The sequence below is a fragment of the Clinocottus analis genome, unplaced genomic scaffold (assembly GCF_023055335.1).
Source record: "Clinocottus analis isolate CAN_PGR_092001 unplaced genomic scaffold, fCliAna1.0.p SCAF_1, whole genome shotgun sequence".
NCBI classification, from domain to species: Eukaryota; Metazoa; Chordata; class Actinopteri; order Perciformes; family Cottidae; genus Clinocottus; species Clinocottus analis.
In genome coordinates, this window is record NW_027175820.1 from 10,582,431 (window position 1) to 10,604,390 (window position 21,960).

Here is a 21,960-nt window from a genome sequence, read left to right on the forward strand (position 1 = left end):
AAAGGAATGGAATAATAAAACACTCGATTGAGATGTCAAAACAGTCTGGCAGAATGCTATTGGGGTGGAAAGAAGGGTTTGATAAGCGCTGATGCCTTTGTTTAGGCAGCTGGGAGGGAAAGATGGACGTGTTCGCGCAGAGCTCTGCTTATATTTGGGAGCGCTGGGGTTTTCCCTATTCTCTCTCACACTCTCTCACTCTCTCTCTCTCTCCCTCTCCCTCTTTTGCTCTTTCCCCATGCTGCCTCTCAGACAGCTTTGATCACAGTACCCTTTGAAGCAGTGTTCCAAAATGAAAACGAGGAGAAAGCAGAAGTCACCGAAAGTTCATGCCTAAACTTCCTGCAACAACTTGCAAAGTGCACATCTTCATTACAGCTCTGCAGGAACGCTGCAAAATACAAATTAAAGCCATAAATCATTAATTGCAAGGCCATATTGTGTTGTTACTATCGATCACTTCTTCTCAGTGAATGTTAATGAGTTCAAAGATGCAGTTTGAGAATTGCATAGCAGATCAAACTCAATAAATGTTACCTGGCTTTTCTGAACCCGACTATAACTCCTGCACAGCAGAACACTAGCGCAGTACCTCTGGCTTCCTTTACCCACGATGCTACAACAGTATTTCAGAGCTGGCTGAATCTGAAAGGTACAGACATTTTGGGAAATATGCTTGTGTTCTTTCAGACACAGTGAGACAACAAGTTCATGTCCAGTTCAGAGATAACTTTGGGAATTTTTTAGCAGACACAAAAAGAAGAGGAAAGTGCTGGTCAAGCTACGTCAAATCTGAAGACACACTGTTGGCCTCACAACAGTTGTTATGTTTTATTTACATGCATTAGTATAACAGAGACTATAATGTAGGTATGCATATTTAGTTACAGTATTATTGTGTTGCATTACATATTTGGTATTATATAACAATTATCTTACTGTTGACAAAATAGGTCTGAGAGATACCGAATATCAAGAGTATGGGTGAAGAGTTAGCTGGTTGTGTCGGCCGATCATCCTCAAATCTCCTTGAAATCAGTTCCAGTTGGGTCAACAGGATGATATGTACTGAGACGATAGAGATCTGTCAACTGTCAGAATGTTTGCTGTAGCGTTAATACTGTGATTGCTGTCCTCTATATTTCTGGCTGTATTAGACCATTGTGAACTGTCTTACAAATCAACAGCAGAATTGTTTTTGGCAATAATAGAGTACATGATTTTTATATAAATGTGATACAATAAGTGGATTTTTCAGCCGTTTAGTTCTCCTGGATTATCTGAAAATAGACATTTTAATACATTAGCAATATAATGTGTGTGTGTGTGTGTGTGTGTTTATATATATATATATATATATATATATATATATATATATATATATATATATATATATATATAATCTGTATTAGGTCAAAGAGCATGCAGTACATATGAGCAAATAAATAGACAAGTGCACATTGTTTTCCAAGTGTCAAGTGGATTCCTGCTACATGAGTTACTGACACATCCATTGTAGCGACTGTCAAGATCCCCTAGACACTGTTGCAGCTACAGGACAATCGAGAGCGGCAACTCCTGTCAAAGGGGAGGAACCAGGAGAATATAGATGCAGGACAAGACATGTACGAGGGACACCACAAGAGTGCTGTTCCTTAAAATGCCGTCTCATCAGTAATCTCTCCAGACAGGCTTCTGTGTTGTTTAACTACATCTTTGAGATGATTGAGAGCAATAGAGAGAAAGGATAAATACGAAGCGCAGAAAAGATAAAAATAAAAATTACACCCACAGAGCAAATAAAGGAGATATTACAGCCTGCCCCACATATCAACTGTACTAATGACTGTTGGAATTCTCTCTGTAATAACCTGAGTTACCATATCACCACAGGGGTACTACATGATTTCCCCCCCAACCAGCTGAGACTTCTGTAAGTCTGCAAATTGTAGCAAGTAACAGGATTTGCACTTCAATTGTAATCATGCAGTGTGGCTCCATTTACCTGCCTTAATTACAACAGCAAATCTGAGCTTCGTAAATGAAAGAGAGGGTTGAGGGAGTTTTAAAAAAGACTAGGTGCAAGCAAAATTAGCTGTGAAACTAACAAATGAAGGCAATTAGCCAGCTAGCCCCCAGTCCGACTGCACAGTCTAATTGGGAAACCAGGCCAAAGACTATCTGGAACAACAGTTTCTTTACCTTTAAAAAAAAATCTGTTTTGCTGACAAAAGTCCATATTTCAATAATGCTGATACGACTAATTAGAGGCATCCTAAAAAAAAAAAGATCTTCACAGAAGCTTTGTGTTATTTACCACAGTTGTTGATTTAAGTGTTTATGTAAATGCTATGTGGGTGAACTTTAGCATTTATCTACCACAGCATGATATTCATCAAGACAACAACTGACATACAGCAGAAAGCCAACACAGCTTGATATTAAAAGAAATGCCATTCCTATTTGAACCAAATAATTGAAAGAGTCCAGAAGCTTTCTCATAAAAGCCATTTTTAAATGTCAAATGAAAATCCTGGATGACATACACTAATCTCTTCTTATCCACATTGTTGAGGGTCTCATAGCAGAAAGGGAAGGCGATGAGAGACAGCAAGAGTGAGAATTAAAAGGGACTAATGAAAAGAGAGCAAATAAAGGGACAAGAAGGGAGAAAGAAGGAGAGGTGCGGGGGCATGTAAGTGAAGCAACGCAAAGTGGACAAGAGAGGAGAGAAGATGATGAGGGTCAATGGCAGAGCTGTGAAGAGATGAAGAAAGATTGAGAGGATCAGACAAGGATGCAGGATCTTAGAATGAGAGCAGGGAATAGCGGTTCTGTAAACTCAAACTGCTGCAGAGGACTGGGGAGGCCCTGGAGATCTGTTATGTCAATGCCTTCTCTTCTCTTTTCTTCTCACCATTTGATTCCTTCTCTGTATCGCCAGCTTTAGTTCACTGCTCTGCTCTACAATGAGTAAAAACACCAACACACTTCTTACCCCGGCAGTAGCCATCCATCTCCTCGTGGCCAATGCTGCAGACACAGCGGCCCAGGGGTACCAGCCAGTCTCCATCGGCGCCACAGTACAATTTGGGTGTGTCCCTCTCTTCTGCATTCTCCACACATGCGCCCCTTACTTCCACCAGAGAGGATGAATCCATATGTGGCACAGTGTCTGGAAATGCTGCCAGGTTCCTTAAAGTGGATGGGCAGCGTTTGTAGAACACCTTTAAGGAAAGGGGAAACCAGGAAGTTGAACCACTTCCAGTATTGTTCAGGAAATTTGATTGACAAGTTCATGGCTGTAGTTTATATGAACACAAGTCGCACCACTTCTGTTCACTGACCTTGACGGACACAAGGGCAATACAGGCTCCCACATCCTGGAAGGCTAAGTAGAACCCCTGATGTGTCACCGGTCCCACCTCCCTGACCTCGGTATTGAGGCGAAGAACCCGATCTCCAAGATCTGTCTGTGTAAAACTCTCATCTGCCGCTATGGTGTCCACCTTGAAGCAAACAACAACAACAACAACACCTTATTGGGAAAGTTCATTGTTACGAAATCAAACGAGTAGCTTAACAGATAACTTTTTTTAATTTCATGATGCGGCTCTGATAACCAACCTTGGCATAGTCAGTAGTCCGGAAGCGTGTCCCTGCAGAGAGCGGTTCTTCTGTCTGCAGGTAAAAGAGGTTGAAGGTTTCCTTACAGGTGCCAGACACCCAAGGAATGGAGTTGCAGTCTCTCAGTGTGAAACGCAGCTCCACATATACCTGAGTTAAAATATAGATTAACAAATAAGTCATCTCAATCTCATATCACATCTCAAATACAGGCCTATAAAACATTTTGCAGTGAGCTCTACATATTGTCTGACCAACGATAGGGGTGTGTTTACATCTTATACAAAAATCTGCTAAGTGCAAGAATCAGAGAAATTAAGTAATATAAAGTAATTAAAATAGTCAAAAAGACAGCATAAAACCACAAACAAGTAATAGTAAAAAAAAATACAACTTGAACAAATGTAAAAATACACATAAGTCATTCAAAAATCGGACCAGACGTCAGTAGCCCAACCCAAGCTCGTACAACTCAGTTTCAGACATAATAAACAGCAAGAAGAAATACTGCACCATATTTGACTTATCATGCACAGTTCTGTATTGACTTCAATGGAATCCTCTCTATCAGAGTGAAATCCTGTTTTTGTTTTTTTTCTCAATACATCCGTCTGTCATTTCCCCCTCCCATGAGACTTTGCCAACCTGGAGACAATGTCATACAAAAGGTCCTGAATCAAGACTATACTTAAATGTATTCAAATGTCTTGCAATGTAAAATGTGTCATAGGGAAGTGATATGTGGTCCAGACCCTATGTGCAGCCTGCCGCTGGATCCATCCAGACCGTAGCCAGTTGTTCTGGTTTGGCTCCATTACGTGGCAAACCTGGAAGGTATGAATAGGTCTATTCTGCTCATCCATCTCCGTGATAGCATCCCACTGTAACAACATAGGAAGCAAATATATTAATTTCCATATGCCAACAGAGTATTTAATCAATAAGTTGTTTGCCTACAATCTGAAAAATGAAAACTATGCCATTAACGTGTCATTTGGGTGAACTGATTCTAAGAAAACCATAATTTATTGATTCATGTGAGTGACTAAAATGATTATTATTATTATTGTTATTCAGTGTGTGTTGTATTAATGTATAAAGGGCTAAAGATTAGTAGAACATATATTAGTAATGACTCAGTTTGAAGCTTCCAATACCCATGAATGATCTGGTTTCACATTACATTCCACTTTTAAGGTTTTAGATCCGCTCCATAAGAAACTGTAAACCATATATTGCATGTAGTGAAACTTAATTTCTATGAAAACATGACGTTTGAAAGACACCGAGTTAGTTTCACCAATGTTTTCAAGGTGTTGCATCAGCCAGACGCTCTCATTTGTCTGCTCCGCTTTAACGGTGGGATGATCGGAGCTTCAAAAGCTCTAACGTGTATTGACAGAACTTCTTCCTCACACCTCCTCTGGCAACAAATGGGCAGCTGAGATTGTTTCAGTTACACAGCTGGACATAAATTATATCTCAAGAGCATGAGATCCAACGGAGAACTTGGATGTGCTTTTTATATGTCAACATGCTGTCATTTTTATCTTTTTCACTGGAAACTAAAGGAAATTAATTCCCTAAGTTATGATTAAACCAACCATTGGAACATTGCAAATCAATGCTTGTTTTGGTTACGTCTCAAGTATTTCTATCATATTAATATAGATGAAATGCTCACAACAGCGCACTCTTTACAATGTGATCAGGTCAGCTGAAGCATTTGTCACCATCAGAGACTGGATTCTCCAAAGGATGCATGCAGCCCTTAGGGAGTTAACAAGGATCACTCTAACGCTCCATTAAACAAGTGATGGTGCACAATGGATCATGGTATACTGAGGGCTGTGACGACTACATGAGTTGTGTCCTCATAATGTGGACCAAATAAGGACATATCTTGACCACATTTGGAGAAATCCTCTAAAGGGGACATCATGGCAGCCTCTTGCAATGACTTTGGTCTGGAAATGCTTCCTTGCCAGTATCTAGCTCTTGAATTTGGACAAAGCGACAGAACAGCTCTCCATTGAGGGGATCCCAATTCGAGTAAGTATCATGTAAATCTTAAACAATTATGAAAACATTTGCACTTGTGAATTCTAAGCACATTTACAAATAGGTTCCTGGTCTGTACAGACCTGTGATGTATCAAATAGAAACTTTCAAAATCAAGACCCTGGTCTGTCGCATCTTTGTGCGAGTCTAATACTTTTACCCTGACGACTCCACAATAGAAGGACAACGAAGTACAGGTTCGTAAGGCACAGCTTGGACCTAGTAAGCCACAAAGGTAAATTGTTTCACATTTTCTAACACAGCGTCTGTATTTTTAAGTGTGGTGTTCACATTCTGGATTTGACCAACTAGTCTCACCGAAGTGCAAAAGAAAACACCACATGAAAGGTTTTAAACTCAGTTTATTATCATATAAATATGCTAAAGTCCAAAGATGACATATCTGTGCTTGTCCTGGTTAAGGGGGAAGGGTAGAAGAGAGAGCAGTCCAAAGCCGAAGGTAAGCTGTGCTGCAGGCGTCTAGCTTACTCACAGTCCATTGTCAACTTTACACCTGACTTGTTGGCAGTTCTCACTGAGCCACCACCATGGACCAGGCTGGAAACACTTCAGCATTGTGGAAGCCCAACTCTGTCTTCAATCTGAGCTCCTTGAGGTGAGGGACCGAGCTGTGTACACAGAGAAACAAAAGAATATATAATTGATATTTAATAATCAATATTGATGTATACCTTACATACCGTACAACTATTTTGTAGCCGACTACTTGCTAATGTTAGCTTAAAAAAACAAGTATTTAGACATGTAGTTTCAAATGACACTAGAAACAATTATTTTAAAGCCATTTGCCAACAGTGGGTTTAAATTAAACTAGAAGAAACTGTATTATAACTACTTGCAAGCTTCAAATTTCACAAATCCTCTACAACAATATGAACATTGTAGAGACTACAGTATCTAACAAACTACTGAACTTTATACTCTTACCTTGAAGTTCAGTTCCCACATTCCTCTTCGTTTGACATGAAGAGAAAGTTCAGAAAGTAACGGTCGAGGAAGTTCATGCTATCTCTACGACATACTCGTCCCACTCTGCAAATACATTAGCGGCATACATTTTTTGAAGTTAATTGTTTTGTTGTGTGGGTGCACGCTGCGTAAAAAGATGGCATCAGCTCATGTTAAGGTGTATTATCAAAAAATGTACAATGTCAAGTGTTTGAACCAAATGCCAGTTAATTCTAAATATAGGCTATAAATATAAATATACAAATTATGTTTGTATTGTTAGTATCAGAGACTAAATGATTCAACATTTCCATTTACTGTTTCTTTTCTATTCTTCTCCATGATACAGGTGACTGAAGACGAGGATAAGTCCATTTTTATATATATATATATATATATATATATATATATATATATATATATATATATATATATATATATATATATATACACACACACACACTTGGTAATTTTAGAACACACACACCTACAAACACAGTTCTTAATGATTAAAGGTGTAGCACAAAGATAGACCCAAAGAAGGTAGATGAGAGTTGTGTGGGGAAAATTGAAACAACTGAGGTGGAGTGTTTTCAAATGTAAATTGTTTAATAACACTTTAACCTTGACTTGAGCGTACAGTGCAAAAGCAATTAATCTAATAATAATTAAGCTATCTAAATTAGCTCTATAGACACCCAGTGGCTAATGAATAATCAATCATAATCACTTCCTCTTTCAATTGGAACTCCAGCCAGACAATAATACTGTGCCCGTGCCTTTATGATAAGTGGACTCTGAGGTAGTAATCATTGCTGTTGGAACTTGAGGGGCAACTTCTTGGTATTTGATCATAATATATTTAATTACATAACAGTCATTTAATTCAAATACTTTGTTATATAGTCAGAGCAAGAAGTAAGTGTTCTAATGTTTGCTTGCCTGTTGTTTTTATAACGATCTTGAAAAAAAAACATTTTTGGCGGTGATACTTTGAGCTACATGCATACTTTCAATGCGTGTAGATGATAGTGTTTACTATCTTAGTTTAGCTTGTTAGCATGCAAACATTTTCTAATTAGCAGATTACAGCTGAGGCTGATGGGATTGTCTATAGTCGTTCAGGTATTTGGTCATAATCCAAAGTATTGGTTGAGCTAAAACTTTGGCCTGATGATGAACCTACATGAAAAGTCTGGGCTTCAACGTTCTTACATATAATCATCTGGCTGACTGCTGGTGGTGCTAGAGGCCATTAACATTTATTCCCGAGGGACCTTGGATATTCACAGCAAATCCCATGGCTACATCAGAAAGCTGTTATTTCCAACAGGAAAATGGTTGACCGACTGACAGACCGACATTGCCATCCCGACAGCCATGCCGCTAGCATAGCTGCAAATCTCATCTCTGTTCGAAAAGTGAGGATCAGTCTTGTATTGTACTGTGAGGCCTGTGCAGTGGACTGTCACATGCCAGTCAACCTGTCATATCTGAGATTTTCTGCTGGTGTGTAAAAGTGGAAATGCTTTAGAAGTCACAGAAAGAAATGTAACTTTCAGCTTTAAGACTCACACGCTTGTGAGGCATTTCTCCAACATTATATACTTTATATTTAATAATTTCAGTTCCTCATGAAACATAGTATCTTTACAGAAAACAGTCTTCCTGGTTTGCATAAGATCAGCATTAAGTAATTGAAGTTCCATTATGCATACAAACAAGAGAAAATGGTAATTTGTCACTCTGTGTGCCTCAGTGTTCTAAATGCCCCCTTGGGATGTGGCATGGTTCAGAGCAGAGAAAACAAATGCAAGCCCAGAGTTTGAAAGATGAGCTGCAGCCCACGCTCTCTGAGGCAATCAGATATGCACCTACTAATCGCTCTGCCTATTAGCCCCGAGCTTAGCAGACTGTAGCAGACAGATACCAGGTTTTGAGTACAAGGTGTGAGACTAATTAATGTATTAAACCAACACTAATATTGCGATATGGGAATACAATATCAGGTTCTCTGAAACTGACCTGCTCACTGTTACTTAGTGTGGAGGCTGCACCTGTGATGAAATACCAAAAACTATGATTAATGCAAAAAAAACATTTTGGGCCATAATTAGTTTGGCATTGTGACCCTTGTGTTTGTTAAAATGTCCTCACTTAATCCAAAAAGCAATTAAAACACCTCATATCAACACAACGACACTCACACTACAATTAGACCTGCCCCTATGAAGTGTCCTAATGATTTTAGCTTGTTCGGTCGCACTCCACATCTAAAGTGATTTTAACAAAGTTTGCAACACAGCAATTAGTGACTACAGAGTCTGCATACCGATGATGATTTGAAGATGAGTGGGAGAATCATGGAAGGTCATTACTGATTCATAGATGCTCATTTACGTGAAGAGTTTGATTCTATCATCAGACTTGAAGTGGAAAGACACAGCAGCTGCTCAGTTTACATCAGTTCCATATGGCAGCCATATTACAATAGTGTAGAAGTGCTGAGAGGATGAGCACTTGTGGCTGCAGTGATAAGTGTGTTAAGAGGGGACGGTGCTAATCACTCATGCATGGAGGAAAATATCCAGTTTTCTTCTGCTGTTTGGAGACTTTTTTTTGCAAACACTAATGCAAACATATTTTTGTCTGTCTGATTTGAACATGCCTCGTGAACTAATGAACTGATCAGCTTGTTTGATGCAGGACTGCACACCATGTTGGGATTTGTGAGTTGGCTGCTCTTTGAGCCTTTGCAACATCATTTGCATGCACTATGCAAATTTTACACAAATACAATATTAAAATCCTTTTGAATCCTTTTTGTCATGGAACACACCGTATGAACATAATAATGTGATGATCAGTGCTTTTAACTTAATTGACATTGACACATCTAAGTTGTCAATGTTTAATTATGATGTCACTTCATTTTGATTGTCCTTTGCCTTTTGAAAATTGGTCATGTATTGCAATACCACTTTTAATAATCTGTGTTTCTATAACTTCTTTATAGTTGATTTATTTGTGGCAGTCACCACATAATTCTAAATTATTAGAAACTCGTAAAAAATGCTGATGCACAATGTTTGACTTGGGTACAACCAGTCTGCCACTGAAGTTGGTCAATGTAAAGTTGCTATGTAGGCTGTTTATCGCTGAAAAGAAAATAGATGGAATTGACCTATCACTCAATTTGGTGGTTGAGCTTATCATTTAGCGTCATTATGAAATATATCTTCACTATTTATTTCTCTGAGAAGTTTGGTGGAAGTAACGCGATAGAAAGTGTGACTAGAAATGTATTTCTAAGTTCAAAACAAACAGACAAACAAGTCAGCCAAAGTACTTTTTACTTTTGCCTCACACAATGACTGCTTTTACCACTTAGTTACCTTTCCTCACCGACTCATAGCTTATGTATCTTATTAAACCACACTGCGGGTGGTGGCAGTGGGAGAACTGTGAGAAAGGGGAGAGCAAAATAAAGGAAGCAAAAAAAAGGTGTCATTTATAGGGGAAAAGTGCTTTTAATGCCGTACAATACTAAGACCCTACAGGGGAGCTTTTGCATTTGGCCTCAACCTATTGAGGCCAAATGCCTACCTTTCAGCCAGGTACACCCTGACCATTGCAAAGCATTTTCCTGTGGAAAAAAAAAACATGTAATACACAACGCTGTGCCATCAGTGTCTGATTTAATATAGTATATATACAATTCAGTTTATAACTATTAAATAACATTATTTTAAAGATTTTTTGATGGATGCTCAATTTAAATATATTATTTTTTAAATACCACGTACGTATAATAATTATAATAAATCGTACTTAATTCTGACACTGGTTGATTACAGTGCATGTCTCTATATCTGAGAATAAGAAACACGTTGTGAAAAAAAAATACATTTGCTTTTTTCATCGTTATCTGTGGATGATAATTGGGATCGTCAGCAGACTTTACAATCTCGGCAACATACAAAATCCTTTCCCCTTGGACACTCACATTGGTCATCTACAAATTAATTATATGAATTATAATTAAATAATTAAATAACTTAAGAAATTCCGTTTTAGGTGAAATTCTAGTCTGAAGTGTTAAACAATACATCAGGTCATCGCACACACACACACACACACACACACACACACACACACACACACACACACACACACACACACACACACACACACACACACTTGTACCTACAATGCACACAGAGATACTATGGTATACCAACAATGGTGGAGGCTGAGAGGTATTAGGTTTTGATTAAAATAAGACAATTTGTCATTGTCAGACTTGGGGGAAAAGAGACAGAGAGATATTATGAAAATATCATTAAATCTCTGTAGTAGTAATGAATTATTGATTCGACGTGAATCTGGGTGGTGGCGTCGTGTTTTTTATTCAACAAATAATCTCGTTGTGACTTCCCATAGCAAAAACCTGTGTAGGCAATGTGCAAGGGAGAGAAAATGTTGCAATATTGCTATTTGGCCCTGAAAATATCTCAGTATTTTGCTACTATTTATTGGTTTTGCTCCAAAGGATTTATTACACTTTTAATAATAGCCTGAAAACACAAACAGTCGCCCCACCACCTCGTGTCCCAAATTAGACGACAACAGCACGGAGACATTATTGTTGTTGCTGATGGTTGCAGTCCCAGCTGAAATATTTGTAAGAATGAAATCTACAGCATTTTCCCTTCAGGCTTAGCCCTGTAAGACTGATATGCCATAATTAAATTAGTCTAATATCTAGATGTTCTAAAGGCGAGATCAAATCTGTATTCATTGCATATACACATTGTTGCATGTGTTTGATAAAAAACACCAGCGGAGAAACCCAGGCATCATTATGTCAAGATCTGTGTGTTTTAGGAGATTTATTCTGCCTTTATATTTTAGAAATGGTCTCTAAAAGTATAGTTTGTGTATTGTTATTCAGATTTTAAGTGAATGTTTCTGAATAACATTGAGGTAAAGGGAAAGCACAGGATGAATGTTTAAAATGCATTATTCTAACATGATGCCAGCAATGTTTAAACTTCTGAACTCATCTGTATCAATAATGCATGAAATTCATGTTAAAAGCTGTAATACGGCCTGAAGGGTTCATGATGTAACGCTCAAACTGGTCAACGTTAAACACATCACAAGACACTTGTGGATATCCAGCCTTTCAGGTCTGGAGTGTTTCCATGCACACAGCTGATACGAGTCCATCTTATCCTTAATTATATTCATGGTGTGACGTTTATAAAAGGACGAGTAACCCAGTTATCCATATCCCTGATCATTCGTTACTAACTTCATCCAAATTTCTAATCCCTCTGTCTACAAAGGCATGTAATGCACTCAGGATGAACCCTATTAAACTCAGATATTGTAGTTAAGTGGAAGTACCAGTACAACCATTGAACAGTGCTCCTTTACAAGTACAAGTCCTTCATTCAAAATCATACTTAAAGCTATAAAATTCCACATTCAGATCTATGATTGAGGGATTGTCTCCACACAGTCCTGTGACTTTTATATGACTTTAGTATTTTTTTTTGAATACTACTGAAATCATGGGTAAGCACCATTTTACAGTTAATTTCTATACTGATATTATTAGATCATATAAACCTGAGATGAGATTAATGGGGTAGAAGACAAGTAAATAATATTCTGCAGTAGAAACCTGTGATTTGTTCTTTTGTTGTTTTTTTTATGGAATAATGAATAAGTTAACCCTTGTTGGTCCTTTAACAGTAACTTAAATGACACCATCTGATAAGTTAAATGTCTGTTTGGTTTAACTGCAAACAACTCACATACATGCAGATCCAAACAGTCACTGTTTTGTAAAGAGTTTTCTAAAGGGTTACAAGCGGTTGGAAACCACCGGTTAAATCTTTGACTTCCTACTTCCAGTTATATAGTAGGAAGAAGAGATGAAATTCTCTGTATCCTCAGTTTATCCTGGTGTCAGGCTTTGATCTTAGTCAACATGCAGACCATGATATTGTTAACCCTTTATCATTCTCGTAACCATATATGGTCACTTCCACACCCTGTACATATGACGTCTTTCCCGCAGCTCAATAAATCCAACAAACACATGGTCTTCACCCTGCCAATCAGCAAAGAAAACTGTATGTCAAACCACCCGTCTTTGTGTAATTTCACCAATAAGAAAAGACCTGTAGCGCAGTAAACTTTCTCTTTTTCCTGGACCGAGACGGTTGTGCAGTCTACAATCATGGATCAAACAACTAAACTAACCATGGTAAGTTGCTGAAACTCACACGTTATGCTTGAATAGATGCACGAAGTGATTACGTGCATGTTTTTTGTGGATGACTTAGTGAAATTAGTGAAATTACGCCATGAAAAACGTAGGCATCGTATATGATCATACGCCCCTTTTACGTTGAACTAGAATGTATGTATGTTTATGACCTTATAACAGTTGTTTTATTGAATGTGTTTATTTTGTTAGGATATGACTGCTCATCTTTTTTATGGCAAGAGGAGGCAGACTGTTTTTGTGCCAGCCAACCCTGCCATCAGTGATGATGTTGAAGATGAAGATGACGATGTGGCAGACCCTGACTTTGTACTGATCACCCACAGCGAGAACATTAAGTGTATATTGTGTGCAATTGCTGCTATAATCCTGTAATTTCCCCACTGCGGGACTAATAAAGGATTATCTTAATTTATTTCTTGCATTTTTTAATATATTTTGTTTCCACTAAACGAGCAAGGAACCATATATGGTAGTTTGGTGGATGTTCCTTTTCAACCTAAAAATATATATATATTTTTAAATATCAGAACAGTAAAGCAGTATTATGATGTCCTCCAATAGCGCTGTAGGGTTGACATTTTAAATTTCAAAGTATTTCAATGAGTGACCTATAAAGGGTTTTAATCATCACATTGTTTGTATCTTCGGCTAATTACTATTTCAATCGAGTCAAAGACTTGCATTTACAGACAGCCGCCAGACATCCTGAAGCTGGATAGGGTGTTTACATGCCACACTGTTCTTGTTTCCCTTTGTGGAAGCAGAATCACACATTTTGGTTTCTCAAAAGTAAGATAAGGATGTATCTGGGTTTCTGAAACAAAGACACATGTGTAGGATTTTTAAAAAAACACCTCCGCTTTCACTCTTACATTAAATTAAACATCCGTCTAAAAGCTTGCACACAACTCTTGCAGTATAATAGTGCAGTAAAGTCTTATTTATGCAGACGTTTGCTCACTACTTACAAAACACATGCATCTACTTCAAAACCTCACTATTTAGATCACTTCTGCATGTCTCGGGCTTGCGCAGGTGTGTTACTTGTACTTGGAAGTCCAACATGTTTTAAATAGTACTATTTTAGCAAAGATGCATATGTTTGGGAAGTGCTGAGATAGTTTTGCGATTGTTGAACCTGGCCACCATTTACTTCAATGCATCAAGAACTTTCCTAGTTTTTTTTTCTTTTTATCCTTTGTTCATCATGGAGGCATGCCAGAAAAACAAGAATTCAAGGTAACACAGGGTGAGTAATTGATATGCAAATGCTCATTTTGGGAGTGAATCATTCCTTTAAACAGCTTCCCATTAAAATGAATCAAAGCCTTGTTAAGTCTTTCAACTCCCTGCTGTGCTGTGCTTGGTGCTTCCTTGTGTTGGTGAGGTCAGGGCCTAGACGTCAAACATCAATGCTCATCTACATTCACAGCATAATTCAAAAGATAAGATAAGATATTCCTTTAATAGTCCCCCAGCGGGGAAATCTACAATGACTTGGTGGATTGTTGAAATAAAGCATTGAAACATTGTTGAAACATTTAAATGTAACTTGAACATCTTGAACACGGTTAATTTTTCAACCACACAAGGTTTTAACCTTTATACAGACATTTTTTACCAACAAATGGATGGCACATTGGTTGAACTACTGTCAGGGAGGTTGGCATGTAAAATATGTAACCTGCTGGTTATGTTTTTAATGAGACCCAAGGTACTGTCGTCTGCTTGTATCTGACTTTAGCAGCTTTGACTACTCAGGCTGAAGGGATCAGTTTTGGAGATACAGTGTTGTCGGTTAGGACAGTTTGAATGTTACAGTCAAAGATACTCTCTACTTAATAAATAAATATAGTACATCAAATTTTCATGTAATTTAATTTTTGCGTATATTTTTTATATGTATTTATTGACAGGTTATATTCAAGTTTGTATGTTTAGTAACTTTTTTACAAAATCCCCAAACTGCTAAAGTCAATATTCTTGTTCTAAGAGATGCTAATGTCACTCACCCCATTAACAGGATAGGTCTTCCAGTCCAGCTCTCCTAGCACTGTCGTAGTGTCCAACAGAACCACTAGACAGAGAGAGAGAGAGAGAGAGAGAGAGAGAGAGAGAGAGAGAGAGAGAGAGAGAGAGAGAGAGAGAGAGAAAGTGGGGTAATAGAAAGTCACGTAAAATGTAGAAGAAAAGTTGGAGAATGACAGCATAAGCACAAAGAGTGACAGGAAAGAGCAAAGAGAGAGTGAGAGAGGTTGGAGAGTGAATTTTAAAACTGCCCAACCTCTGAAATGGAAGTGACCAAATGGGAGAATGCAGATAATAGTTATCAAGCTGTCAATGAGAAGCTGATGGAGCTGTAAAGACCTTATCAGATTCAACCACCTATGAAATAACAGCTCTTAGGAAAGTCCAGGACAACACCAACACTAACACAGATCCGCCCTCCATCTGGAAGTCTGGGAGATTAGTACTCTGCCTCTCAGAGGTCAGGAGTGTTCAGCGCTTCATGACATCAAAGATAAGTCAGAGATGAATAAAGGGGAAAGATAAAAGGCAAATACAGCCAACCTTTATGAATGCCGACAACCCGTTCAGTAATCGTATCATAGTCTTCAGAGAACTGAAGTTCACTCTTGAGCCAATTGATATCGTTTTGTCACGTGATATAAAAGCCAAAGATTTTGTAATGGTGTATCCCACAGCCTTTCTTGGCAACACCTGGTTGAGGTTAAACATTAGGGTCAGGATGGATCTTTGGTCGGGGCATAGTATCTGAACAAATAGGGATTCCTGTACCTGGTGCAGGAGTATGAACGCCTGGCCAAGAGTTGTGTCTGAATGCTCCGTCTTTCCAAGAAGAGAAAGAGGGTTTCATAAATATGCCAATATTGGATGATCCCTCTGAATTTAGGGATCCGAACAGTTTCCTGTTTTACACACAGGCGAACGGACCGAGAGACTGAAAAAAGCTGACAAGCAATAAGTCCAAAGGCAGGCGGGTAACTGGCAAACAATGGGGGAAAAAAATACACAAGCAAAGGAGGGAGAAAACGAGCGACAGGTGACAGCAAGGCTGACGAGCAACAGGTGAAACTCATCAAGGAGGGAAAGACAATCACACAGGCACCAAAGTAAAACAAGACAAGACATATATTATAATGAGGGACAGTCCTGGTCACTTCAACCATACTTGCATTTTGGGTTAAGTGTGTGGTCAAATTCAGCCTAAACAACATCAGGCCAAAGATTTGTATCAAGTGTAAAAATAACAGACGTGTGGACTGGGACACTTCCATCAAAAAGGCCTAGTTTTGCAACTTAAACGGCGTCCTTTCTGATTTGGCCGGGTTTGACATGTCTTCAATGTATGCCTCGAGATAGCCAATCTGAATTTGAAAAACTGTAATCCTATCTCAGCATCAGTGTTTGGCGGCGTTTTTGTTTGAGCATGTCAACAACTTTGTTACTTTGCGTGCAAACGTGAGCACATTGTGCAAGTACAAGTGTAACAATCTCAAGCTGTCTGCACTCTGGTCACGGCTCAGGCATGAGGAAAGCCATTATCTGCCCCTCGCTAAGCCCCCTGAGCCAATTTGATATGATGAATGTGCAATTTCCTTTGTCTCCACACACCCAGTTAATTACAATCTCCATCGATAAAGTGTGTCCCACTTCAGCGGTCGACACTACAGACCAAGGAGTCACATCTTCAGTCGACCTGTCACTCCCGACTTTGCCAAATCGGGATTAATTCAATGGCGTTACTACTGTTTTAAGAACACGTCAGATAACCAGAGAAGATACAATTTAATGAGACTAAATGAACCCCTTCAGTATTTACAGAGACTTCATTTAGCAATGATCCCCTGCTGGTAATTAAGGGTAGAATTATAATACGATGGCCTTGCTTCTGTTTAAAAGGAGGACGTGGAGAGAGGGAGCTAGACAGAGAAACAAAGACAGAAAGATATAGATTTTTGACAAAATTACAAAAACACTCTTTCATAATCATGAGCAATGGTCCATGTCATGTTTGACGGGGGCAAACTTTCCCCACCAACTCCCTTTACTGTCTGTCTGTCTGTCTGTCTGTCTGTCTGTCTGTCTGTCTGTTTGTCTGTCCCTCTGATACGCACAAATAGACACACACACACGTATGTACACGGTAATGTAGTCATAACATAATTGTATTTGGAGCCAGGAAATAATAGATGACCCAAGACCATAGTGCTGAATTTGATACACAGATTGTCTCACACACACACACACACTCACACACACACACACACACACACACACACACACACACACACACACACACACACTCACACACACAGAAGAGACAAATGCCGATGAGTACTTATCAGGAGGACAAATCACATTACTCTTGTCTGGGTATTGTGTCTGGAAGCAGACTAGTCCGTAACCTTTCTACAGGACTTCATGTATATATCTATATAGAGGTCAATCTTTTGATATCTCGTTGATATGTAAACGTGCTGAGTGAGGTGTTCAGTATGTCCATGAACAAATTAATCCTAAAGATGAGCTAAGGGTATTTAGTTGCTAAAAGCTCACTGAAAACCACCGCAATCATAATGCGGTAACTCTCCAGTCGAGAGGTGTTTGCTGAGCTATTAATCTTAATAACAGTGTGTGTATAGGTTTAGTTCTGAACCAAACTTAACAAAAATGTTTGTACCATATATAGTCAAACAGTCATCATTATACAGTTTGGTCTTTTATTTTATCTTCATATTGTGGTAGATTTATTTTACTTATTATTATTGCCAACACTCTTCCTAATTACAACTAATCGTGTTGTGGCGTGGGAACACGACATGTGTGATTTCTCTATAAAAAGCATCACCTAACTGTACTTTATTTTAAATTCTTCAATACGCAGCCTTTCTTAATCAAGCAGTTGTTTTATAAAATTGCTGCGTGTGTCTGTTGGTGTATGTATATCTATATATAGACATATATCTATATAGATATTTCTTAATTAAGCAGTTGTTTTATAAAATTGCTGCGTCTGTCTGTGGGTGACATCAGTGTAGAGCTAAATGGCAAACGTGTCCTATATATATATATATATATATATATATATATATATATATATATATATATATATATATATACAAGAACTAGGCAGAATCCTAAATTATTGAAGTATTTGGCTGAGGATATTCAAGCAAGCACTTGGCTGTGATCCCTTAGAGACAGAGGCATTTCTATAAGGGCTCTCGTCTTTTTTTTTTTTTTTTTTTTCAGTTTCCAGGATGTGGTTTCAGAAAGCCATTGGGAGAGGAAGAATCATTATCTTCTCTATGAGATGGTAATAAAAGTCAACAGAAGCATCTAATTCAGCTCATCATAACACCGATGATGCTGTATCCATCCTTGTATTTACAGAGGAAGATAGTGCAGCATCTACCTCGATGCTACTGATGTGCCGGGACGAAATGTTACAGAAATGCCAGACCCATCCTTTTACGTAAAAAAAAATAAATGCAAACAAATAAAAGTTTAGGTGTTTAGCTGGTGTAGTCGTTTTGATTATTTATTTGGTTGGCAGAAAATGTACCAATGACAGTTTGGTTAATAGATTAACGTGTGAACCATTTCGTGAGAGAACATACAAAGAATTTGCTGGTCACAGCCTTTCAGATGTGAAGATTTGCTTGTGAACTGAATACCTTTCAGACAAATTACCTAATTGGCTGGTCACTAAACTTCTCCCCCGAACAGCAGTTGTCCAATCGTAGCTCAGCAACTGTAGTTTACACTCAAATCAACGGCATAGCCTTCAGAGGCTTTGGTTGGTCATTACTGTATATTAACAGCAAACGGCAATATGACCAATTATTACAACATCTTATCTCTGTCGCCTTCTGAGGGAACATAAACATGCGATTAACATTCAAACACACTCAAATAGACACACATCCAAACGTATGTTGACAGTAATGCTAAAATAAATAAGTTTGGGTTCACTATATTTTAATCTCTTCACGTTGCAGTGATGGTTCACTATATGTGCATGGTAATGTGTGTATATATATATATATATATATATATATATATATATATATATATATATATATATATATATATATATATATATATATAAGTTTGAGTTCACTATATTGTTCGCTATATTTTTAAACTCGACACATTGCAGTGATGTTCACGTAGCAGTTTTTTTTAAGTTTCCCCTATGTGCATCCGCTCCCCTTTAAGCCTGTCACCACTACAGGCAGACAGGCATCCTGGGGAAAACTGAGCACACACACACACACACACACACACACACACACACACACACACACACACACACACACACACAAACATAGAGAGAGAGAGAGAGAGAGAGACACAAGACACAGAAAAACAAAGTGAAGGAGACTTTGGCATTTGGCTAGTAATGAAAGTGCTCCTGTCGTCTTTGAAAATGTTTATCCTAAGTATTAAACATTCAGGAAGGAATATTAAACTGACCTCTGCAAATGTGCAAAGTGGAAGATGTCAAGAACAGATTACATAATGGCACCTATTTACCCATGAGTCCGGCCGAGGGGAGATGAAATGATTATGTCCTGTGTTTCTCATGCAACTGCACACGCTGCCCATGTGACTGGAAATTCATTTTTTTTTTGAAGTGGGAAATCATATATTTCTGTACATTTCGTGTCAACCACTCTCCCAACATAATATGTTCATAATATAATGAAGTAAGTATACCACAAGTGTCTGTGAGGAATCTTTTTGGGATTGTGTTGGCCAATATCCGTTCTAACTCCTCGTAGAAGACAGAGCGGCAGAAATAGGAAACGAAGCATCAGTAGAGCTGGCAGAGTATGCCAGAGGCTGACATTTACTGTAACAAGCTGTGCTGCCTATAGCTGCAGCAATGTTTCGGTGCATTCAGACTTTGCAGGTGAAGTATAATGTCAGAGCCTCATCCATAGTTAGGCTGATTTGACTCAGAGTCTGTAACGGCTAACACATGAATGTATGCATGTTGATGCTGTAAATGTGTATTTCGGTGTGTGCTCATTGAAATTTAAAGCAATTGATTGCATTGTAAAAAGGTTTGATTAGGTTGGGAAAAAAAAACAGAAACATGACTTGAGTTGACATGATTAGTCTTTTCATGATGTGTGCTCAAATGTGCACAGTATCAGTGATTAGAACTGCAGAGTAAATAGGATTTGAATGTTTTATTTTTCTTAAAATACAGAGCAAAGTTAATGTAATTTCATTGCTTTGTTCACTGTTTCAAAGGTGTGTGTCGTATGACATACGGTATCAACGATTGGATTATGTTAGACTACCAGAACCAAGACTGCCATCTTGATGAAGACAACACATTTTGTACGAATGTGGGTTTTTTTCAAGAGTAAGATTGATTTAGTTTGAGAGAAAAGTGACAACCACATGTAAATCACTTCCACAAATGTGTGTTGTAAACTGTACATTATCAATGATTAAGAGTAGAGATAGATCAACTGTGAGCTATATTTTGAGACAAAGTATCTGTACAAAAGTAACCACATTATTAAGACTGCTGTGTTCAGTCTTTCAGAGATGTGTGTTGTCGCCAACACATTATCAGTGAACGGGACAACAGCTAAATGTCCTGAAACCAAGACCAGCTGTGCATGAACACATGTGTGTTTTTGATACATTCAGACTGATCTGCTTTAAAAGGCATTATCCTCATTGTCATGTCCAGCCCTTCTAGGTAGTGCTGTGTAAGATAGCAGTGGCAAATTAAAATGTTCACACGCGTGTTCAAGCTGTAGACATGCACGAGCAAAACCTAAAGAAAAACAAATACTACGACTCTGCATGGCACCTACGACCAGTGCAGGAATTGTAAATGCTAATTGTGTTGAAAGTATTTAACGTGAGACAAATGTTATGGTTGCAGACAGTTTTGAGAAAGCGCTGCAAGTTGCGTTAGGTTTTGCGTGTGAACGTGCGTGTGTGCTTTAAAATGGTTAAAATCTTAAACACGGGTGCGTGGACGCTCGCTCCAAGTCTGTGGTGTGATGCTTGCTCCATTTTTCTCACCTTGGTTTGTGATTCCGGGGTCCGACAGGATACTTCTAAGCAAGAACAAAACCACAAAGTATTTCCCACTGGAGCACATCGTTGAGTCAGACACGAGTGCGCTCTGAACTAAAACGCCGCACAGACTCCTAAATAGATCCCCAAAATGAAGAGGTAAGGAGGTTTCATGTAAGAGGCGAGTGAAATCTCCCCGGTATCCAGACTCAGGAGGTGCACTCTCGGATCCACACGAGTTCCTATTTAATTATTGTTCAGCCATCCCGAACCCCTCGATGTGGACACGAGCAAACAGACGACAGGAACAAAAAGCCATTGCGTACGGAAAATCCCGACGGCTCGAGCTGTGTTGCAAGTTAATCAAATAAATAAACGCAGGAGTGTTTGTCTGGAAACACGGGCAGGTCGGCAGGTGCTGACTATCCCAAAAGTGTCCAAAAGCGAACTTCCTGGATGTGCATTTGCACTAAAGTATGTTTGTCTTTGATGTCTTTAATGTGCAGTTTTTATCCCAAAACGAGAGAAACGGGGTAGAGGAAAAACAAAAATCCCGGACTTCCCTCCGCGCTTTCAGCCAATGCATCCCTCACTGTGTGTCTCTGTATCGCTGCGTGCATCTCTCTCTCTCTCTCTCTCTCTCTCTCTCTCTCTCTCTCTCTCTCTCTCTCTCTCTCTCTCTCTCTCTCTCTCTCTGGCTTGCTCGCTCTCTTTCGGATGCTCTCGTGCAAGCCAATGTTTTATACCTCAAGTCCGTGCGTGCAAATCTAACTTGGTCTTTGTGATATGTCTCACTTTACACCATGTAAAACGCACCTCCATCAGGCGGACTTTGTGGGCTTCTCTGTTATTGATTCAGGGGGAGACACTGAGAAGATGGGAGGAAATATGAAGCCATTATTGAAGTCGGTGTATTCCATCTG

The 21,960-nt window shown here is 38.7% G+C and overlaps 1 protein-coding gene across 2 annotated transcripts in view; it reads right to left on the bottom strand.

Annotated features, from left to right (window-relative positions):
- Positions 1 to 21,630, bottom strand: part of LOC137787519 (ephrin type-A receptor 6-like) — a 49,304-nt gene extending 27,674 nt beyond the window's left edge. For both annotated transcript variants that reach the window (XM_068580067.1, XM_068580057.1), the window contains exons 1-6: positions 21,044 to 21,630; positions 14,974 to 15,038; positions 4,380 to 4,508; positions 3,628 to 3,777; positions 3,348 to 3,509; positions 2,999 to 3,227 (exon numbers count right to left, since the gene is read on the bottom strand). In XM_068580067.1, the coding sequence (XP_068436168.1) occupies positions 2,999 to 3,227; positions 3,348 to 3,509; positions 3,628 to 3,777; positions 4,380 to 4,508; positions 14,974 to 15,038; positions 21,044 to 21,122 (814 nt within the window). In that variant the 5' untranslated portion in view covers positions 21,123 to 21,630. The remainder of the gene's footprint in view (positions 1 to 2,998; positions 3,228 to 3,347; positions 3,510 to 3,627; positions 3,778 to 4,379; positions 4,509 to 14,973; positions 15,039 to 21,043) is intronic.
- Between the last annotated feature and the right edge of the window lie 330 nt (positions 21,631 to 21,960).